Source organism: Melampsora larici-populina (assembly GCF_000204055.1).
Source record: "Melampsora larici-populina 98AG31 unplaced genomic scaffold MELLAscaffold_80, whole genome shotgun sequence".
NCBI lineage: Eukaryota > Fungi > Basidiomycota > Pucciniomycetes > Pucciniales > Melampsoraceae > Melampsora > Melampsora laricis-populina.
The window spans coordinates 155752-175752 of record NW_006768844.1 but is presented as its reverse complement, the minus strand read 5'-3'; the positions used below and the strand labels follow the sequence as shown (position 1 = coordinate 175752).

The 20001-nt window shown below is 41.7% G+C and overlaps 4 protein-coding genes across 4 annotated transcripts; 2 read left to right on the top strand and 2 right to left on the bottom strand.

The window, feature by feature from the left end:
• Positions 1 to 765: 765 nt before the first annotated feature.
• On the bottom strand, positions 766 to 2581 carry MELLADRAFT_95414 (uncharacterized protein; the record flags this gene model as incomplete). Its single annotated transcript, XM_007417877.1, has 5 exons — positions 766 to 1271; positions 1327 to 1680; positions 1745 to 1985; positions 2047 to 2323; positions 2391 to 2581. 5 exons carry the CDS (start codon positions 2579 to 2581, stop codon positions 766 to 768), a joined length of 1569 nt encoding a protein of 522 aa, XP_007417939.1.
• A 1467-nt stretch (positions 2582 to 4048) lies between these two features.
• MELLADRAFT_113241 (uncharacterized protein) lies at positions 4049 to 6295 on the top strand (the record flags this gene model as incomplete). The annotated part of the gene is made up of 5 exons (XM_007417906.1): positions 4049 to 4239; positions 4303 to 4699; positions 4761 to 5001; positions 5070 to 5423; positions 5481 to 6295. The coding sequence occupies 5 exons, from the start codon at positions 4049 to 4051 to the stop codon at positions 6293 to 6295; spliced, it is 1998 nt and encodes a 665-aa protein (XP_007417968.1).
• A 986-nt stretch (positions 6296 to 7281) lies between these two features.
• Positions 7282 to 12805, bottom strand: MELLADRAFT_79606 (uncharacterized protein; the record flags this gene model as incomplete). The annotated part of the gene is made up of 10 exons (XM_007417871.1): positions 7282 to 7416; positions 7525 to 8089; positions 8171 to 10618; positions 10876 to 10941; positions 11017 to 11084; positions 11160 to 11573; positions 11673 to 12075; positions 12145 to 12209; positions 12270 to 12314; positions 12392 to 12805. 10 exons carry the CDS (start codon positions 12803 to 12805, stop codon positions 7282 to 7284), a joined length of 4623 nt encoding a protein of 1540 aa, XP_007417933.1.
• Positions 12806 to 16824: 4019 nt separating this feature from the next.
• On the top strand, positions 16825 to 19499 carry MELLADRAFT_45914 (uncharacterized protein; the record flags this gene model as incomplete). Its single annotated transcript, XM_007417843.1, has 13 exons — positions 16825 to 16979; positions 17054 to 17158; positions 17251 to 17407; positions 17489 to 17525; positions 17603 to 17630; positions 17737 to 17765; positions 17845 to 18154; positions 18239 to 18278; positions 18384 to 18468; positions 18544 to 18573; positions 18661 to 18705; positions 18811 to 18901; positions 18992 to 19499. The coding sequence occupies 13 exons, from the start codon at positions 16891 to 16893 to the stop codon at positions 19056 to 19058; spliced, it is 1113 nt and encodes a 370-aa protein (XP_007417905.1).
• Positions 19500 to 20001: the final 502 nt, after the last annotated feature.

The following is a 20001-nucleotide window of genomic DNA, read 5'->3' as shown; positions in this document are numbered from 1 at the left end:
ATGATGAAAGACCAATCAATCGAAAATATCAGTGTATATATAAGAGCTGTGACTGATCAACGGTAATCAGCGGTATGTACTGCAACTCGACATTAGTGTGGTACTACTACCAGCCTGACATGAGACCTCTTACAGTGGTTTGTAAAGGGAGTGGTGATATTAGGAAGAAAATTTCAAGCTCGGTTGATTCACAGGTCAGTAATCCAATCAATAACAAAAAAGTGAATCAACTTTCATAAGCAGCTCAAAGACACAGATGATGTCACGGAATTGCACTCGAAGTCAAAGTCTCAATTGCACATCAACTATGGGATCACTGAACTTCAAGCTGGACTGCTATTGCTATCATCAACAGGCTTTATCGACATAGCAAAATAGAAAAGATGACCAAGTCCCTTGCTGCTTTGAACGGTGAATGACATCACAAAACACCTGCTTAAGTCTAATATAGACGAGGAAAACCCACCATTCGCCATGGGTCAATAGAGCACAATGCTGATCTGAAACAGATCACGCAAGGATAGATAACGATATTCAATAGGATTTCAGATAAATAAAGATTACATCACTGTGTTCAACACAACGTATCAACCAATTACAAAACACGAAATGAGATCCCAAGTTGAAAGAGAAAAGTAGAACAAATCAAATCCAAGGAGAAAAGAGTTGCCCAATAGATTAAATCATACATAACTAGAGACATAGATAACTACAGAATTCTATACCAGGCAAGAGAAAATCCTGCACAAATACCAAAGAGCCAGATCATTTGTTACTCTTGGGGAGCTCATCAATGGTTCCCGGTGGTTGATAGAATCCTTGTGCAGGGACAAAGTAAAGGACTGTACCAGCTGCAGGAGTATCGTCTGATGGGGATGAGGGTGCGTTTGATGATGAAGGGTTGTTGTTTGATGCAAATCTCTGAGTTCCACTCGTCGTGTTACTCTGGGTTGTCCCATTTTGCGAGGGGCTCGTCATGTTACCAGAAGCTGAAGACGCATTGACCGCATTTTGATACGCATTTGACTCCATTGATGGGGCTGTCGTGTTAGAGGACATAGACATAGTTGAATTGGAGACGTCAGATGATGTGGAAGAGTTTGACATTGAGGTTGAGTTCATGGACGATCCCATTTGAGTCATACGATATGTGCCTGAGGATGAAGAAGAGCTTGAATTTGTGGCTTGAGATGTAGAGTTGGAGTTCGAATCATCTTCCGCAATACCATAGATAGGTTGAAGCTTTCCAGTATTCAAATCGTAGGAAAAGACTGTCGAAAGAGGCGTCAGTATATACAGCGAAAAAAGAAGCAGAACAGCGCGTACGTTGAGAACATCCAGGAACAGGGCCACATTTTTTGAGAGAAAGAGGACCAGGTGGCGAGATGGCAAATGTGGCACAGTGATCGACAGTCTCGAAGGCTGAGCTATCAAGGATTGGTATGCGTAGTCGATATACCATTTGACCGTTGGTTGTGTTCATTGGGGACATGAAGAATTGTGTAGACTGGGTATTTGATGTACCGAGATCAAAAGTACTTCCGTTTCCCATGGAATACGTGAGACCGGAGATGGCCTTAGCAAGGGCCGATTTGAAGAGAGGTGTCGCAACTTCGATAAATCCAGGTACACCGCTCTGAGTAATGGTAGCAGGGTCCACGAGCGAACGCTGGGATAGGTCTAGATACAGATGCGGGTAAGAAAGAAGGAGTCGTCGCATAAATAAGACAATGGAGTTACTGACGACTTGGTTTTCCAGACTTTTTGTTGGCTTTAGCGGATTTTCCATGCGATTGTTTCTTGGACACGAGCTCGGAATCAGAAGAGTCCTTTGAGTGCTTCTGTTTCTTGGAGTCACTCATATTTGCCTCTGAGTCTCCCTTTCGCGAAGCAGATTTCCCCGGCTTACCGTGCTTGACGGAAAACCGCTTGGGAGAATTTGAGCTTTGTGACCCATGTTGGAACTTGCGGCGATAGTGAACGTGCTGGGAGAAGGAACGAAATCATCAGCTGAGATCCTCGTCTAGAGAAATTCTTGTGACTCACTTCATGGATACTTGTGTGAGCACGACCAGGTACGTATTCATTGATTACAGTAACTTTGGGTCTATGAGTTCTGACCTGTGTTATCTCGGTATAAGGAGCTCCTGGGAGATAAGTGTGATAAGTTGAACGCTTGTGATCGCGATGAACCCGGCCTTCAACGTATTCGACCGAGTGATGATGAAGAGGTATGGCCACTGTATCGTGTCCATGTCCGCGATAAGACTCCACGACAACGTCAGATCCGTGAATGTGGCGGTTGTTGTCGAGGTACATTGATCTACCACACATCAATCAAATGGGTGAGCATCTTGTGAAAAGAACAAAAAAACGAGACAAAAGCTTACCGGATGCGGCTTCTTCGGCTCTCCTTCTGACGCATGTTCATGAGTGGCTTTGCGGGGCGATGGTCCCGATTGTGTTCGTCATGATGAGTTGATCTGGATTTGATGCTGGTAGGGGACTGTAACGGGACGATAGCTGCCGACGCGGTCAAAGCCAAGGCAGAAGCAGAGATAGCTACGGATGATAACTTCATGTCGGAGAAAGATGTATTGAAGAGGGTTGAAGTAGGGCCGAAGAATTAAGTCAGGAAAATGAGAAAAGATCGCCGGGATCTAGTGGTGATGGATGAGATTATGAAGATGGTGTGTTATATGATTTTGAAGGCAAGCTGAAAGGAATTATGGAGGTGGCTAGCACGAAGATCAGTGAGAGATAGGTATTTGGGCTTGTTAGGGCGATAAGAAGTTCGGTTTGGCAGTTGTTATTGGACAGGAATTATAGAAGTCACCAGGACTAAAGGTTGGAGATGATAAGAGCTGTAGAAGTAGAGGTCGATCTGAGGGATGAAGACAGGAAGACGAAAGGCACAGAGGGTGGGTGGTTTTATACTTTACTCGGCCCCTGTGAGTTACTCGTTCGTAAGGTAAGCTGAGCCATCGCCTTTGACGGAGCGTTTGAGTCGATATGTCCCTCACCGTTTGCCCACCAAGAAGACCACTGCTTTCGCGACCGCTACCCACCGCCATTCCGACGGAGGCAAAGGTGGTCCGGAACGCAATAAACCAGGCTGTGCGCTGACCTGCCTCTCGGTCTTGTATTGAAGATGGCGCTCAGTGACCAACACAATCATATTGACACATCGGGCCCTTGTCAAGTCGATCGATCGTCATTAACGCTAAGTGAGATGGCTCTGGCGGGCGGGAACAGAGGACTCGAACCTTTCTGATGGTTTGCATTGGATTCATCAAACAACATGGTGGTTTTTGTGAGTTGTGGCTTGACCTGATTCGACGTCATGCCTAGAGTCTTCTTGTTTCGTTTGACTTGATTCGCCTTTGGGTCTTGCCTGTCGGTTCAGTGATTTGATAGTGGTGATGTCTGAACAGGTAGCCAGCCATGTCGCTTGTCATCGAAAAAGATCTATCAACTGGACCATAGATGGATTGCTGGCTCACTGAGGTTGACTGACCGGGACTGGAAGGAGAGGCTTGCCAATAGATCCACATGCTGATCTCCCGAAATTCGAACTTGGACCATCGTTGTCAGTCATCGCCCCTCCGGAATTGACGAGAGGCCCCGTCCTCTTTGCAATGAGCGTGCGGCAAGATTTCTAGCTCAGCCTGCCCTATCGAACATAGTGATCACAAGTTGGGTATAAAAGTGAGGGCTTCATTCACCTTCAGTTTTATCTTCATCTCCCAGGTCAACCTCCACTTTCATAAATCATATATCATCTCTAACACATAGTCCTGGTGACTTTTATAATCCCTGTCTAATAACAACTTCCAGACCGAACTTCTCCTACCCGCAACCACCACACCCTATCCCACACTTATCTTCGTGCTAGCCACGTCCATAATTCTGTCCTGCTTGGCTCTAAATCTATATAATAAATCTTCATAAACTCACCTATCACCACAAGATCCCGGCGATCTTTCACTATTGTCCTGACTCAATCCTACAACTTTATCCCAACTTTCTTTATACATCTTTCTTCAACATGAAGTTGTCATCCGTAGCTATCTCTGCTTCTGCCTTGGCTTTAACGGCATCCGCTGCGATCATTCCATTACAATCACCTACTAGCATCAAATCTAGATCAACTCACAAGGATGAACACAATGGAGATCATCACCACACCAAGCCATCCATGAATATTCGTAAAAAAGATATGAGAAGAAGCCGCATTCGGTAAGTCACTCACTTTTCTGATGGTCTTGCAGGGTACTCATCCATCTCTTCGTATCATCGCAGTTCAATGATGTATGTGGACAACAACCGCCACATTCACGGATCTGACGTTGTCGTGGAGTCTTATCGCGGACATGGACATGATACAGTGGCCATACCACTCCATCATCACTCGGTCGAATACGTTGAAGGTCGGGTTCATCGCGATCACAAGCGTTCAACGCACTACAGCTATGTTCCCAACTACCTCCCGGGAGTTCCTTATGCCCAGACCGTTGGGGCTCCAGTGATGACGCGGGTCATCACTTCTAGGCCGAAAACTACTGTGATCAATGAATACGTACCGGGTCGTACTCACACAAGCATTCATGAAGTCAGCTACATGAACTTGCCTCCCAAGCCGAAAGTTGTTACGATCCCTGGATACGTACCTGGTCGTGGTCACACAAGCATCCATCAAGTGAGCTATCAGAACTTCCTCTGGGTAGCGATTCTAGCTAATCATTCCCTTCCTCCCGCAGCACATCCATTACCGCCGCAAATCCCGACACGGGTCCCCAAAATCGAACTCTCCTAATCGTTTTGCCATCAAGCATGGTAAGCCCGGAAAATCTGGTTCGCAAAAAGGAGAAGCAGCCGGAGAAGCAGGTGACTCCAAGAAACAGAAGCACTCAGAGGACTCTTCTGAATCCGAGGCTGCGTCCAAGAAACAATCCCATGGGGAAGCCTCTAAATCTAACAAAAAGTCCGGGAAACACAGTCGTCAGTAACTTTATTAAATCCCTTTTACCATGTATCCTTTACTCATACTCCTCCATGTCTATTTGTAGAGCTATCCGAGCGTTCCATCTCGACCAGTGGCTCTGTAACACAAAGCGGAGTACCGGGCTTTATCGAAGTAGCCACACCTCTTTTCAAATCGGCACTCGCTAAAGCTGTCTCCGGTCTCACTTATTCCACAACGAACGGTAGCAATTTTGATCTCACCACATCTGATACCCAATCTACACAATTCTTCATGTCTCCTATGAACAATACTGTTGGTCCAGCTGCATTCCAGCTCCGCATCCCAATCCTCGATAGCACCACCTTCCAGACCGTTGATCATTGCGCAACATTCGCCCTCTCGCCTCCCGGTCCTCTTTCCCTTCAGAAATGTGGACCAGTTCCAGGATGTTCTCAAGGTAAGCTGAATTTCTGATTCATCTTCACTGCATTCACTGACACTCTTCTGTGTTTAGCCTTTGCATACAACGATGTCTCAGGAAAGATCGAGCCCATCTATGGTTCGAATGCTGCGCCATCCAACAGTAACTCTACGTCCCATTCATCTTCATCTCCCTCGGGGACATATCGTATGACGCAGATGGACTCGTCCGCAAACTCGACTTCGATGTCTAACTCTTCAACACCTTCCAATTCCACAACTTCAAATGACTCTACATCCAACGGGACAGCCCCACTCTTTACACAAGATTCCAGTGCATACCAAAATTCGCTCAATGGGTCTTCTGACTCTGTCAACAGTTCCATGACCATACAGAACGGAACTGCCCAGAATAACGTGACAGCAAGTGGATCTCACAGCTTTCTAGCAACACCCGAATCCACCTCACTCAACTCTACGTCAACTGAGGTACAGAAAGATTCACCATCGCCTCCTGCAGCCCTGTATTTTGTTCCCGCTCAAGGATTTTACCAGGCCCCAGCGACGATAGATCAAGTTCTTGACTCAACATCGTCTGCCGCTACTGCTGCCTCGCCTGCCCCAATCGGTCGAAATGTGGTCGCTAGCGCTGATGACGGATCAGACGACAATGACGATGACGACGATGACGACAGTGATCAAGTTCTCAACCGAGCAGTCATCGACCCCGTGACCGGTGCAGCTGGTGCAGCTGGAGCTCCTGTTCCTGCCACTCCAAACAATCGCTCTGGTGTCAACACAGAACAAGTGCTTGGTGATGGAAATGACGCTGGAGAAGATGTTGCCGAAACACAAGATGAGGTCAAATCTGATGAAGCTGAAGACGCCGCTATTCTTGCATCCCAGTAGACGGTGACCACGTTCAATTCCGCTCCTGCAAGTAAATTATCGGACAAAAATTGTAGTATCCTTTTGGGTTTTTGGAGTCTCATCCGCTTCTCTTTCCTCTTGCTCTAGTTCTTTTATCTTTGTTTCGAGTCTCCTAATAATTTGTAAAAGTGTCTGTGTATTTTTATTATCCGTTAGCATGCTCTAATCTCTCGAGTAATCGAATATTTTAATTTAGCATATCTGATTTTCTTAGGAAGAGCCTGAGATGATGAGTGACCACTTTGTGAGATGTAGACCGTTTTCCAATGCGACCTTAGTGTGACGGCAATTATGTCGCTGTCATTGGATTGGATCATCGGGTTCTCTCAGCACAATAGAAACTATGGTCCGCCCTCTGATAAATCGACACATTGGGGTTTGGAACTTCTTGGTTTCTGTGAGACCCTCAAGGCCATACCCCTTGAAAGTTTTTTTTGCAAAAGAACACCCATCTAATAACAGATGAAGTTCGGAGGATATGTCAGAAATAATTTGTGACGGTGAAAATTCATTTGAAGTCTAATTCAGGATTCGGAATCATCGATCATCAATAAATCCAAAGCAATGATCACAATAATTCAGCTTGACAGGCTATCAAGGCTGATCCCACATGTAAATGATCTGTTTTTGATACAATCATATCGCCGTACCAAGGGGGGTGAATATTCTTGTTGTACAAATCTGACACCTGCACCATTTGGCCTGTATTTCAAGTGCAGGCCTTATACTTCGAAGCCAGTGCTTGAGTCTTCACCTTTGAAGTGAAATCTCAAGCATCAGATTATAATTACACCACAAAATACCAATGCACAAAACTTCAAATATTGCTAATCCCAAACGCATATCACTTGTAAAAAAAATACATTTTAGGCAACAAAAAGATAATCAATCGTATCTTAAAAATCACTTTGCAAAGAAAAAACCTTTTCAATCACTCTATGACATGTCCATCTCTTCAATGTTTTTTATTCTTCTTTTTTGCATTTTACTCGTTTATTATCAGTTTCAGAAAAACAGTCGGCTTCTCTTTTCTTAGATAGATTGGGTTTAGATTCAACTTCATAATCAGTCATATCAGCATCGGTTGAATCGATGGGTAACTATCAAAGGAAGAAAAGAACTGAATTAGTCATAAGAATCCTTGTAGTAACACATGGTTCTATGAGGTCAATTGGCAAATAGCCTTGAATAAAAGATTATCAACTCACAACGGGTTTAGTCTCTCCACCATCACTCATATGGTCAGAGTAATCAGAATCACAAATACTATCGGCTCTAGATTCTTCTTCTTCCTTCACCCCTCCAATATGCACTAAAGTGCTCGATTCTGATAGATGAGGAGGAATGTCAAAAGTTTGGTTAAGTTGATTGACATTTTTGTTTTGGTTTCGCTCTTGTTGCTTAGCCTGTAATCGACTCTTTTTATTCTGTCTCAAACGACTCTTTCGGCATCTTTTACCAGTCAACGAAGCAGGTAAATCATCTTCGTTTGAATTTCCATTAGCAGTAGCTAACGCAAGTGCCGTAGTTTGTTTACAATTACAACTTAACCAAGGATCAGGTCGATCCGGATCTTTCATATCATCACTCCTCGCACGTAAGAGCTCATATGCATTCAATGAAGCTCTTTGTTCCGCCACAGTATTCGAGGTACGATGACGTCCTGTGGCGATGACCTTACCGTGCAAACTCACTTTACACAACCTGAACGATTCGCACTCATCCTCATTATCTCGTATTCCACTTGTTTCTTTTTTCTCCACCACATGTTCCCTGTGATAGAACAAAAGAATTGATCAGCTTAGACGCCATCCAATTTTCGATGAGAAATCATGATCAGTCCTAAGTGCTTACGTCACACGGCCCAACTCTGAACAACAATACGTGTCACGTGTTCTCAATAAAAGCGAAATCGGATCACGAGGTTCATCTTGTTTCAATCGAGGTAGGACATCTTCAAATATTTTATCCAATGATCTATATGCTACCGATAAATGTAATCCACAATCAATAAAGATCGCACCCACAATAGCTTCAAGTGCATCACCCAATATTTTAGGAGGATCAAAAACAATAAATGAATTGGTTAAATTGTCATAAAAACTTCCAACTTCAATAAAACTTTCAATATCTCTCAAAGCATCGTCACAAGCCTTTTCGAAATGCCTTGAATCATGTTGAATCATTTTGTGCAATCCAAGTTTTTTCAACGAGAGATAACCAAGACTAGCGTTGGTGACTAAGCTTGCTCGTGTAAATGTAAGCTGTGCAGCTGTAGAATCTGAGAATCGACGATAACAGTGCTCCGTAATCCACAAGTCGACAATTGCATCTCCTAGCCATTCTTCTCGTTCATAGCAGTTGGTAAGAAATGAGTCAGCACTCCTATGTGTCAATGCTTGCATCAATAACAAAGGTTGCTTAAATTCGTATCCAATCTTATGTTGTAATGCTGTATGCGACTTGGTCCATTGAGAGCTAGCTGCATCAGGGTATGGTTCATCGAGAGCTTTACATGGTCGCTCAGTCCATGGAGTGACACCGCCGAAGCATAAATCTAACTCTGTTCCAATCTTCAGCGCAGTTTGGATACCACCCGAAAGGAGACCAGCACCCAAGAGAGCCTCCACAATATCAGACAAAACTCGACGAGGAATCTTGCGTTGAACTTCTCCGGTGGGTAACAAAGGGCCGTCGTCCAGGTGAGCTGCCCTAAAAGTGTCTGTACGATAACGAGAGCTGAGTACATAACTTCCCAGTCCGGCTTGCAGTGATTTTGACCTGAGGTATTCATTATCAACCGATTTAGATCGTAAGGCACTCATATCACCTTCACCCTTCTTGGTATGTGACAGATAGACATGTACACTTGTGGCCAACTTCAGGAACGCGTCGCCAACGGTTTCAAGCGTTTGGTAATCCCACGGCACATCTATACCAGGCTGTGTTAAAGCCATCGTGGCAAGATCAAGCGATACGTGCGGGACATCAATCTTCTTGAGGAGAGCTTGAACCTGTGATGCATCGTGGAGTCGACGAGTGAGGGCAGGGATGAATGAAAAGATCTTCCAAAAATAACTAGGTAGCCGACTCCCTTGAGATGCTGACAATGGTAAAAGCACTCTGAACGGTAAAGAAGCCTTTGGGATGAGCTTTTTCATCAGATTGTCCATTGATTTGAAATCTGATTCAAGATACACTAGAGGTGATTGCAATTCAGTACGGAGCTCCGACGAAATCACTGAGAAAAAGTGGGCAAGTGATTTGAATTTTGATGCGTTTCGAATGAATCTGACTAAATGAGGATGGCTTGGGACATCGGCAGGTTTAGATTCGACTGTCAAGCCAGTGCAAGCGAAGTGAGAAGTAAAGATCCGTTCATGTAGACAGCGTAAAGGAACGACAACCTCCTGGTATTTGCTCAAATCTTCAAATGAACCTATAGGCACTGTAGGCTTTTCGATGAGGTCCCAATCTATTTCCATGCCGTCCTCTTCCAACGCCGCGAGAAAAAACAGTAGTTGTCCATCGTACGCCCGACGATTGAGAGTAGCTTGTATACCCATTCGGGTGAAAGTGTCTAGCTTGAGCAGGTTACTTGAACGCTCTTCGCCCGACCAGCACATCTTCATCGAGTCTTCAATCACAATAGGAAGTGCTTTGCCATCTTGATGATGATCATAAATCACTAGACTAGGATGCGACAACATTTGATTTCCACACAAAAATCCAAATGACAATGGCTTGCTTTCACCGAGATCAAAAGAAATCTTGTGAAGCCAAACTTCGGAATTAAGAGCGTCTCCAAAAGGATTAGGACAGGCCACTTCCACCCTGTCAGGAATTTGTAATTTAAGTAAGGCTCGTCCATCGGCGTCCGTTAAAGCACGTGTGTGACGTTCTCGTAGTGGCATAAAATGTTCGTCCAAAACACCAGCTGAGCGTAGAGCTCGACAAGCTATAAAACAGGCCGATTGTTTCGCCTTATTTTTTTTGGTGAAAGGCTCACTTTCAAAGACCCTTTCAGACGGTGATAATGCTGCCATTGGCGGTAATGTGACTCGACATACAAACCCACCTGACCGCTGAATATCTTCAAACTTGGGCTTTAGAATCTCGGCATACTCGTCATGCGGTAGCAGTTGGCATACTTCGTTCAGTAAGGAAACGGAAGCATTGTGCGTTAGTATTGCGTCTTTTCCATCACCGAGTGAATTGATTAGCTGTGGCGTCGATTCAAGCTCGGCATCACTGATCTCTTCATCTTCTGGGCGGCCATATAATTGGGTGCGAAGTTCTTCCCTGTAAATAAATACAATAACTAGATTAACATTCTCTCCATGTCAATGTTGAAGAATTGACAGGCAATGCAATATCCGACCGACTCTTTTCCAATAAACTCAAGGTACTTGCTATCGGTCCCATGCGGCAGCATGACGACATAGTCAGATTCGGATGCTCGGGCTCGCCCACGGGATTGAATATATCTGTCAGCCTTTCGCCATTAGTATCTCTAATGACGATCAGCATGGTAGTCGAGAAGATGAGGCATGACTGACCCCTTCCAGGTTGTGATATCGTCAAACCGGATCACAAGTCGGCACGCTCGAAAGTCTAGACCCTCTCTGTAGACCAAAATAAAGGACATCAACGATCAGTATGTCCATAGACGTCTTTGGGAAAGCGTTGACAAAGCTAACTCTGCGACGTTGGTAGCGATGGCCAAGTTGATCTCTCGGTTTCGAAATTTTTCAACAGTTTGATTTTGCTGTTGATACCAATAGCACAGAATCAACAATGCATCAGGAAAAGGGAAACTCCTAAAAAGTAGAGGGTAACGCACTGATTTAGAGTCCATACCGCGATTACCTCCACTTGACGCTACAGTGCCACCATGTCCAGTCAAGGCGCCAGGTTTGATGAATCCTTTGAGTTTGGCGCATCGAGAGATCAGAGAATTCAAGAGTTGTGCGTGCGTTCGTCTCTCCACGAATATGATGGCATGAAAGTCTTCAGCCTTCATATTCTCATACTTTGAAAGAATTTTAACTAAAGCTTGAAACTTCGGGGTAGACTGGCTTAATGGGACGTCATTTGAATCTAAGAGTGCATTCAGTGATTTGATAGACGCGTTAATTTTGAGCCTGTAAGTTGGTTCTAAGAGCCTAGGAGCTTGGGTGGTTTGACCCTTTGACATCAAAAGTAGATCAGATAGCCAATCGGATAGAAACATTATGTGAGCATATGTGCCAAGTTGCTGATCAAGGTACCAGAGTCACAGAAAACCATCAGCCACGCATTGAGAAGATTCTACAATCACAAACAAAGAACGGTAAGAAGAAAGTATAGGGCGTACCTCTCGTATCGTTTTGGAGGACAAGAAAAACTTGCTATCTGCATGACTATCGACCAAGGGACGGATTTGTTTCCAATATGGCTCATCGCAATCATCACCGACCAAATCAGCAGGTGTAAAATAAACCACTTCTTCCTTTGGTTTGTTTGCATACTTTTCAACATCATGACGTCTTACTTTGATTTCGTATAACTGTGCTGAAAGATCACTTTGTAACGATCTGAACCAAAAAGTAATGAGCTTTAGATACGAAACTTTCAATCGATTTGATGACACATGCCTGATATCCTTTTCAGCCCTAACCATACTTTTGCAATCCCATATTGGTGAAGCAGTCAAACCCAAGATCTTGGGAACGCGTCGATGGTCGGGATCCCGGTCCAAACGTCGATAATGGACTTGCCTGGAGTGGTAAACCAGAAGAACTCAGTGAGAAGTCAAAGAAGCGATGAGTGGGATTAGAAAGACGTACATAATTTGATTGTAAATGTGATTTTTACGACAGTGATGTGCTTCATCGAATACCAAAAGTGAAACCTATAGTTGGAAGATAAGCATCGAGGACACGGTGAATGAGATGCATGGTATTCAACTGACATTTTCAAGAGTCCAAAACCCTTTGGACAATATATCATAGAAGATCTGAAACGATATCATAGGCAATAAAGTTCAGTTAGCAATTCAGTCTATGACGATTAGAGTACAAGTATATGGCAGACCTGGGCAGTGCAGACAATGACGTCAGTTTGCTTCAGATCAGAGTGCCATTTTTCCACATTCCACAATTCAGGTTGTAAGTCGCCAGTATATTCACGAACACGAAGTGTTGTACCAGATCGGATTGCACTAGCTTGTTGTTGTACGAGAGGTCGAGTAGGAACAAGGAAAGCTTGAATTGTATGTTCTTGATCATCACCTTTAGGTTGAACGGCCATCCAATCCATCAATAAAACAGCCACTAGAGTTTTTCCTGTTCCAGTATCAGCTCTAATGATTATATTTCGACGTTTAGCTTCTTCTAATAATTCTTCTTGATATAACCTTGGACATTTGTTTCCAGAAAGAACACCTTGTTCTGATTCTTGGGTGGTAGTCGGTGTCGTCACCTTGGAATCCGTGTCGATCGTCGACATTCTTCAGCCACTATAGGAAGTATATCTATACAAGTTCGACGTGGATGATTGAAGTTAAGGGGAGGGTAAAGTCTTTTAGCCTTCACATCGGTTGATCGAGCTATAAAGATAAGATTCCTTAAAAGAGAAATTGGTCATCACGTCAATCAGTTGCCTTATTTGGCAGAGTCAAAATGCAAATCATCATGTACGTTTGTAGTCATGTGATAATACCACGCACTACACTTCACATAAGCATATCCTAAAAGTGGACCTAGGTCCCAATACATAACTCGATCCAGGTGATCTGCAGCGGCAAATGAGCATCTCAACTTCTCAAGTCATCTCTTCATGACCAGTTGCAGTCACTACTAAGACCAGTCACTACCTTAAAGGTCTGTCTGAATGATGTTCATAAAGGTTCATACTCCATTCCAATTCAATTCAATCACTCACCCATTTATACACGGAGAGCGCTTATCGAGGTGCATGATGTAAATTCTTTTCCTACCCTACACACACTTCACCACAGTTTACATTCATAAAAACTTGACCAAATAAATTTCTCCTCCCTCACCAATGCCTAGCCAGGAGCAAAGGATTTTGTTAACTTTGGAACCCATACCTACACAAGTGTGAAGACTTTTTAACGTGGTGTGAAGGCTGTGAATTACACAGCAATTCACAGCAAAGATAAGGAAATAAAATCTTTTACATCATGCACCTCAATAAGCGCTCTCCGGGGTCCTGACTGAGCAAAATCACTTGGGTGAGAACTTTGAGCATTTCTCTTGAGGTAATATTCATGTTGATTAGTATTCTTGACTTATTTTCAGGAACCCAAACCTGGTAGGAATATCAAGAGACATGAGTGGCTCTCAAATCAGACCCGGTTGACCCAGTTGCTTTGTGGCGGTAACTTTGTGTGTCAACTTGGAATTTGTTGAAAGATCTCAGCCAAAAAGTCAACTGGGTCAACTGGGTTTTTTGAAACCAGGTCTACTTTCAGAGCCACTATGATACACAGCTCAAATATGCGGCAAAAAAAAGAATACACAGAATCGTTCAAAGTAACATACAAAAGAGGTGAACCAAGTTCTGCAAGAATTGCCACTTTTCTTGCCATTCTCACAAGTTAAGCAGATTCTTTGCAGGAGAGATTCTACAGATTTCATCCATAACAGTTGTGTAAAGACAAGTTCAACTTACTGACTTGTTCTTCTCTAAATTGTCAGATTATTCTGCTGGCAGGTCACATACAGAGTTGGTTTATGGAAGCAACACCATGTAAACAACACAACACCTTGCAGAAGGCTCACTCTGTGCAGCATTGTGTTTTGACAAAAACTCATATTTTTGAAACCAGAATTTCAAAAATATAAAATGCTGCACTGACAAGGTCAGTGTTGCTTCAGACCGCTGCACAACAGACACAACAGCCAACCACACACCAAAAAATATTCTATTTATTAACAAAATAGTAGCATAGTTGATGATGGTAATGAAACAAAAAAACAAGTGTAACAGAGTAAAAATTCAAATAAATGAGTAAAGAAACCAAATTAAACAAGAGTGATGAAATTAAAAACAGAAAGAGAAGCAAAAAAATACAATAAAAGGAACAGAAAGATGACTTATTAAATTAAGTCATAGCTATGCCAATGGCTCGACACCTTTCCTTAACCAAAGCCTGCTCAAAACCAAATTTTCAATATATCAGGAAATCAGGCTTCCTTGGCTACATGAACCAACATTGGATGCTCAGGAGAAGATCTTGTTGATGCTAGGTAATATCTAGCCATAAGAGCCAATTACCAATTGAATAAGTCTTTTTGTGTACCCAGATTTGAATCAAGGTTAGGATCACATTTTTAATCTTGAACTTTTACCTTGATTCCTTGAAGACTAGATTGAGGATCCTGAATATCATAGTTGCCTGTCTTCATTTTGTCAGATCTACACAAAGAGGTTTTCAACAGTAAGTCATATGCCTTGCCCACTGTTACAAATCAGAAATGTAACATGGGTGACAGGAATATCACATGTCACAGTTGATCTCAATTCTCTGGTTATATTAATAAGTTGTATTGTGTAATACTGTATTAGCTTACTCATCCAACAATCTATCTCACAACTTGATTGCTTGGAAAGAATCCCTCCATTCCCTCATTGTGACCCCATGAGCCCGGCTCCTAACATCCAATTCAGATTCTTTTTCCAAGTTGCTGCCAAAAATTATCTGGCTTGAGTGAAGAAGTTGAAGGCCCTCTTGAACTTCTTTCCATTCTGGTTTAGTAGACAGTTGAGTTCATGGCAGTTGAGAATTGTTTGTAATCTTGGTGAAGATATTGAAGAGTTAGTTTGGCTTGCCTACCATTCCAAGCACTTTGCTAAGATACTCCTTGGTCTTCTCTATTGTCTTTGCAAGTACCAGGTAGATGGTGTTGCTGGTGCTGAGAGGGTTGATCTAAAATAATAGAATACAGATTTGAAAACCTACAGCCTTGAGCAGAAATGATTAAACTGGACAATCCAGTAAGCCTGCTAGATCAATAGACCCCTAATGACTGATAATGAAAATGACTTCGTGGAGACACTTCAAAGCCCTTGCCTGAAATAGTACAGGACGAACAAAATGGAATGGATCTGAGTTTTTAATGTGCCTAATAGTCAGAGATATTTACAAGATAAAAACACTAAAGACTATTTAGAAGAGAAAATGAAATAGAACAACTTGATTACCTGGACGGACATGTCAGACTGTGAGCTCAAAGCACTTCCAATGAGTGATAATGAAAAGCCTTGGTGGAAAAACTTCAATGCCCTTGCCTGCAATAGTGCAAGATAAGCAAAAAGAAAGGGACTAGTGAAGTGAAGTGAGTAAGAGTCAAAGTAAACAAGAAATAGTAGATTATGTGTCAGGCTTACTCTGAGTTTTTCATGTTCCCAATGGTGAGGAACAAACTCAGAGCTTGAGAGAGAGAGACAGTATAGTGCTTATCCCTGAAAATAAGGAAATCAAATTGGAGCTCCAAAACCTATCCCCTCTGCCAAAACTCACCTTTTTTGGATTCTGGCAGTGGTTTTGGAATTGTGAGATCAAGCATTCTCAACCCCACACCCACAGTGTCACCTCTTTACATGTAGTGCATCTTTGGTTTGGGGCTCTGATTCCAGGTTGAGCTCTGCCTGGGTGGTGCCAGTGAGAACTGGATTGTGGGGTGTATTTCTTTGCCAAGACTGTGTCTTGATCTAAGTTTTCACAAGGTTGAATGGAATGCAAGGTCTATTAGTGGGCCACTCATGCTTCAAGCTCACGTATCAAATGCCCATAGGCAGCTAAGATAGATGGTTGATGGGTGGTGCAGACTAGTATGACAAAGTATGATTAAGGGTACTGACCACCAACAGCCATCATTGGATGCAAATCCTTGGACAGATCTTGTCCAAGGTTCTGATCCAAGGTATTTTGCGCCAAAAAAATACTTTGGAAAGATTCTGTCCCAGGATTTGAGTTTCATGCTACCTCAGATTGGAAAATCTGAAGTAAATTTGTTGGCTGTGATTAAAGATTCAAGAAGTGGACTCCAGAAGTGCTCAGAAGTGACATCCAAAAGTTGCTCCAGAAGTTTTTGGAGTGGCACCTCTGGAGTGCTACTTGTAACATTGAGAGCCCCATCAAGTGCTGATCCTCATCAATACCACCTGATCATGCCGGGGGTCTCAGTCCAGCAGCAGGTCTCAAGAGGACTCAAAGGAGCCGCATACCATGAACGTGCGCGCGAGGGGTCCATGTAGATTCAGGAGTCCTCCACAGGCTCGAGAAACAGCGAGAAATTTCTGGATGCCACTTCTTGACACTTCCCGCGGCCAATTCTCGAATCTTGAAAGAAGTCCTCCAAGGTCCTCCACTTCCTCCCGAGTCCCAGCAGGTTAAGTTTGAATTTGATTGATTTGATTTGATTTGATTGGGGTTGAGTGTGTATCACATAGTGTAACATGTAAACAGTTGATTGTTACATCATCAACACTTGACCATTCAACCAATCTCATTCTCATCATCAACTTTCATCAAACCAATCAAACCAATCAACCCAACTCAAACAATGCCAACTTCAATACCTTCAACTCCAACTAAATCTCCAGCACAAGCAGATCCAAGTTCACCAACAACAGACACTCAAAAGAAATTCAAGTTGAGTCACTTCATCATCATCAAATTCAAAAAGAAAATTCAACTGATCTCAATTTATATCTTATCTTATCTAGATGGGCACCTATTCGAGTACCACCACAACGTAGACTTGAAACTTTAGCTGTCTTTTTTTGGACTACTCAACTTTCGATTTGTATTGGATTCTTCTTTCTTTTAATGTAAGATTTCAATTTTACAACTGATACAGATATCCTATATATTCAAATCACATAAACTCGGTTTTAATTCTCCTTCTTTTTCGGTATAATAGGTCAATGCCAATCTTTTGGCCAATTTTGATTCCTTATGTCATTTGGATGCTTTTAATTGATCAAGCACCAGAAAAAGGTGGTAGAAAGATTCAATCGGTTAGAGAATGGAAGTTTTGGAAATTCTTTGCTTCTTATTTTCCAATTAGTTTAATAAAGGTATGTGAACTTAAGAACTATAGAAAATGTCTTTAGAAAGAATGGTTGAAAAAAGACTGATTTTATTTTGTTACTCGATAGACTGCTGATTTACCAAGTGATCGAAAATATGTTTTTGGTATTTTCTTTTTTTTTCTTCTCTTTCGAACCATAGTGATCATGAGACTTATCTTTTGATTTTATCTTTTTTTCTAGGTTATCATCCACATGGAATCATTGGAATGTTTGTCAATCTGAATTGATCAACTTGATGATACTTTCAAAGCTGACTGAGATCCAACTTTGTAATCTTCCATCTCGATCGATGATCATCTCTCAATCATCTCAAGGGGTGCAATCGCAAATTTCGCAACAGATGGTCAGTCAACCTCACACTCAACCAACCAACCCAAAAAAAGCTAACTTGACTACTCCTAAACCAATTCCCAAACCTCTAGCCACCGGTTTCTCCAAACTTTTCCCAAACCTAAACCCACATCTATTAACTCTCAAAACGAATTTCCAAATCCCATTTTATCGTGACCTAATCCTATCCTTAGGAATCTGTTCAGTTTCAATTAAATCATGTATTTCTACACTTAAATCTAAAAACGATTTATCATTAGATTACAAAAATAATAAAGGTGAAGGTAATTGTTTGGTGATTGTTGTTGGGGGGGCTGCTGAAAGTTTATCTGCTCATCCTGGTACGGCTGATCTTACTTTAAAACGTAGACTTGGGTTTATTAAATTGGCAATGAGAGAAGGGTAACTTTTTCTTTTCGTTTTGAATCCTTTTGCTCTTTTTCTTGTCAATTGGTTTCTGATATACGGTTTGGTTTGAATCTCTAGTGCCGACCTTGTTCCTGTCTTCTCTTTTGGAGAGAATGATGTTGAGTTTCCTTGTTTCGATTCGCATAAACGTTCACGATGATCTCATGATTGATCCGTTCACTGATCCTTTGATACCATCTCGATTAATGGTCGATCTTCTTAGGTGTATGCTCAACTATCTAATGCTGAAGGAACAGCACTCTATGCTATCCAAAAGAAATTTCAAGCTGTCTTTGGATTCACGCTACGTGAGGATTTTCAGTGCTGGTTTTTTTATCAACAGCCATCTATGGCCGCTCATCAAATCGCTTCTTGAATCATAGCTGTTTTTCATGGTCGTGGTGTATTCAATTGTAAGCCTTGAAAAGGAATTCAGATCATAAGATCATTTCTCTTTGTTGACAAAATACTCTTTCTCTTTCTGTCCTAAAACCTCATAGACTCTCTAGGATTACTTCCTTATCGACATCCTATCGTTTCTGTTGGTACGTCAACTATTTTGTCCATATATGTACACAAGTCAATCAAAGACGAAATTATTGACTTTCTTCTCTTTTTGATTCTTCTTGAATGTGGTTTGTAAAAAAAAGTTGGGAAACCAATCAGAGTAGAATTGAATCCGAAACCAACACTAGAAGAGATCCAAGTAGTACAAGAGAAATATATTAATGAACTTACCAAGTCAGTAGATCCAAATCTCTCTTTCAACTTTATAATCTGATGGCTCATTGTAATTTTTTCTTTTTTTTCAATTCGTTTGGTTTGGAATAGTATTTGGGATCAATATAAAGATATCTATGCTCCTTATCGTAAACGTGAAATGGCTTTAATTGCTTAAAGAAAAAAGTAAAGAAAAAAACAGTGGTTGACTTTGTTGTTGTTATAAAAAAGAAAAGTATGGGGAGAGCAAAAGAATTGGTGTTTTTGTTTTTGTTTTTTTGTTGTATTTTGGTCAGTTTGTATATTCCCCATTCCTGCTGCTGCCTCCTCCTCACCCAGTTTTTTAAGAATATAAAATCAAAGTGGTTATCATGTTTTTTGATGATTATTATCAAGATTTGAAAAGATAGTAAAAGTTTTTTGGTTTTGGTTTTGGTTTTTGTAGATAGATAGAAATCGTGATATTTCTTATATTTTTTATGAACAAATCTCTTGATGTTTGTTTATCTCATTATTATTTTGATTGATTTACTAAGATCCAAATTTTCTTTTTCTTTTTTTTTCTTTTGTGATAAAAAGAAATTTAGTTTTAGGTAGTAAAAATATATAAGTTTTTTTCAAAAAATATATACATTCAAACTTATTGTTATTAATTATTGTTGTCTTATAGAATTTTCATTATGTTATATATATCTATATTTGATCAGAAAAAATAGGCTGGTAGATTATCTGTGGACTCTGCTTCAGTACAATCCGATCCGGATGATCCCGTATCGGAAGCAGTTGGTCTCTCGAAACATGAAAAAGATGATGAGATGTATGTATGTCATCCTTTGCCGCAGCGGCCTTGAATATAGGACTTATGTGCATTCAGAGGATGTGGAATGGGCATCAAGCATTTGAAAACTAAAGTTCCAGACAGTGGAGATGAGAGGAAGAATCAAACAGCTTCTTCAATCATGATGATTTGAGCTTTGTGGAAGCTAGAGCCTTGAAAGCTATCAATGTCTTCTGGTAGACGGAACAATACATCTTAAAACCATAATTTCTTGAACAAGGATTTCTTTTTCCCTCAAGAAACAAAGCGCACACACTTTTATTCACCAGTTCATGAACATGGA